At 56.6% G+C, this 2,600-nt stretch overlaps 3 protein-coding genes across 3 annotated transcripts; 1 reads left to right on the plus strand and 2 right to left on the minus strand.

Moving 5' to 3' along the window:
• Positions 1–2: 2 nt before the first annotated feature.
• SPRG_18160 (hypothetical protein) lies at positions 3–245 on the minus strand (the record flags this gene model as incomplete). Its single annotated transcript, XM_012357604.1, has 1 exon — positions 3–245. A coding segment is annotated over one exon (243 nt), but the record flags the coding sequence as incomplete, so codon positions are not given.
• Positions 246–1,135: 890 nt separating this feature from the next.
• Positions 1,136–1,591, plus strand: SPRG_18167 (hypothetical protein; the record flags this gene model as incomplete). Its single annotated transcript, XM_012357605.1, has 1 exon — positions 1,136–1,591. The coding sequence occupies one exon, from the start codon at positions 1,136–1,138 to the stop codon at positions 1,589–1,591; it is 456 nt and encodes a 151-aa protein (XP_012212995.1).
• An 828-nt stretch (positions 1,592–2,419) lies between these two features.
• SPRG_18170 (hypothetical protein) lies at positions 2,420–2,587 on the minus strand (the record flags this gene model as incomplete). The annotated part of the gene is made up of 1 exon (XM_012357606.1): positions 2,420–2,587. A coding segment is annotated over one exon (168 nt), but the record flags the coding sequence as incomplete, so codon positions are not given.
• Positions 2,588–2,600: the final 13 nt, after the last annotated feature.

Here is a 2,600-nt window from a genome sequence, read left to right on the forward strand (position 1 = left end):
GCAATGTTGGCTGGCGCGGTCGGGTACATGGCCGCGAGGGCGTTCCTCGTGTCGTACGACGTGGCGAGGATCGTGGCGCTCGTCGCACATGTGAGCGCCCGCGCGTAGGAAAAGTTGCCGTCGCCGACGACGAGGACGCGCAGAGGCGCTGCCACGTGGCCGAGCGTGAGAAGCGCTTGCGACGAGCTTTGGCGCACCAACGCAAGGGGATAGCACCGCGCGCTGACGCGGATCGTCCGCAGCATTTTTGTCGCGCTCGTGTCCCGTCCTGGCCAATTACTTGGCGCCAGCAGCGATATGAACTTGATTTCTCACAAGTGTCTGCTCACCCAGATGACGCACCAAGAGCGTCTCCTGGTAGCTCTCCTGGTCGCAACCAGCCAACGACGCGTTGAACGGCCACTTGCGTGCAGCTCCGAGCACGGGTTAATCCATGCACCACCAACAGCTCCCCGTGGTGTACATGTATTCTAACTCGTTGCAACTACGGTGTCGCAAGCTCGCTTTGCTCGTGTCGAGCGCACCATCGTCGTCGTTCCATGGACTCAGTGCCATGGACCAATATTTTTGCCCCTGGACCACTCATCACCGGCGTTCACAAGTGCAGGTCGCGGTGCTCGACAGCTCCGTCTTGCTCGATTCGCTGCCATCGATGGCGTACGAGGCGCTTGGTTCAACCACGGCCACGCCCCCGTGCCGTTGATTGCGATTCCACAAGTGCACGTATCTATGCCTCCACCCAACGCTGTGACAACGCGGTGCACGTCGGCGAAATGATGGCCTCGGTAAATCGTCCCTCGTGGTCCTTCCTCTGAATACATTGCCTTGATTCTCGGTCGATTCAACTTGGGGACAAGCAGTCAATGACAGTTTGATATCACTCGTTTGGTGCGAGTCGTGGGAAAGCGCATTGTTGACGTAGGACGACAGGTCCGTAGTGGGCCGTTCGGTGGGTGCGCGTCGCCTTTGATTGCTTGGAACGGCCGAGAAAGCGACCATGTGCAACGCCATGTAATTAAATATGACGCGCTCCGTATACGAGCGGTGAGGTAATTCAATCCAGCGGGTCAAAAAGGCGCGCGCGACGCCAAAGTAGAGACACACTCGGTGCTCATTTTGCGATTTCAGACGACCGATGGTGAGCCACAACTACAGCAGCAGCGAGTACGAGTACCTCGTGACGCAGCCGCAGTACTCGTCCCGACTGCTCAAGTCGTCGTGCTTGACGGCGCTCTCGGCCTTCTCGGCCGCCAAGAAGGACCTCTGGAGCTGCTCGCTTGTCGCGACGCTCGTGCTGCTCACGTCCATCAACTACTGGCGCCACCCGACGATGGGCTGGCGACGCAACATGGACATGCTGGCCGTCGCGGGCGGCCTCTTGTACCACATGTACCTCTCGCTCTCGTGTGAAGTGCAGTTTTACCAGTACCTCTACTACGCGCTCATGGCCAAGTCGGTCTTTTGCTACTTCAAATCGATCACGTGCCCGAACAAGAGCATCTCGTACCTCTGGCACATTGGCATGCATGCGGTCGGGAACCTCGGGACGCTCGCGCTCTACGTCGGCCTCGCGCGCAGCTTGGAAGGATAGTTCGTCTCGTCTGTCATGTTGCGTGCACCTATTAACTAAGTATTATTTGAACATTTGCATGTGTCGATGGACATGATGGCTTCCATCCACCGCCGCCACGAAAACTCGGCGTCCCAGCTTACGACTGGAAGTGAAATCGGACGCTCGAGCGGGTCGTGCATCAAAGCGTTGGCACGTTTGACCAACAGGGGAACATTTCGCCCACCCTCGACACAGCTACGGTCCCAGCAGTCTCCGGTACTCTCTTCATGGTCGGCCATCGTGTTGGTTTGCCATATCCAAATCAAGGTTCAGGATTATACTTCAACCTCAACGCTGGAGAAAACGGCTTCCTACACTGCCAAGTCGTCGTCGCCGCCTTGTCGTCACAACGCGATGGAGTCGACAGTCCATTCATTGTCCTGTTCCCGTTCAAGAAAAGGACACTACATCAACTCCTCCCACACACAAGACGTGATTGCTACGCGCAATTTATACTGGCGCCGAATCTCGGTCCCGAGCACGGTTTTGATGCTTCCTCAATGCAGCAGCATGTCAGAACACTCTACTCTGTTTAGGTACTAAGGTCTATAATCTGCGTAGCAGTCCTTGGCTAATTTGACGTCGTCCAGCGAGGCTACTCGTGGTGTCTCGCTTGTAAGTGGCTCATTGACCTCAATGCATTGACCTCGAGAGTATAAGTAGCACGGTGCGCCTCATACTGCTCATCGAGCAATACGTCGTGCTCCTTATTGCTTTTTGGCAAGTCGGACACCCGGCTCACTGCTATGGCCACGCAAACGCTATCGTCATGTGCGGTCACAAATTATACAATTATTATTTAGTCTTCTAATGGGCAAACTGGCGCTTGTCGTCCTTGGCGCGCTTCCCGTACGGGTTTTCGGCGCTGAACGCGTGGCCGCTCTTGCTGTACTTGTCTTCGCGCTTGCGCTTGCCTTCCTTGCCGTTGGTCTTGACCGGCAGCGTCACCTTGGGCGGGACCGTGAGGCCAAACGACTTGGCGACCGCC

This window comes from Saprolegnia parasitica, assembly GCF_000151545.1.
Source record: "Saprolegnia parasitica CBS 223.65 unplaced genomic scaffold supercont2.1019, whole genome shotgun sequence".
NCBI lineage: Eukaryota > Oomycota > Saprolegniomycetes > Saprolegniales > Saprolegniaceae > Saprolegnia > Saprolegnia parasitica.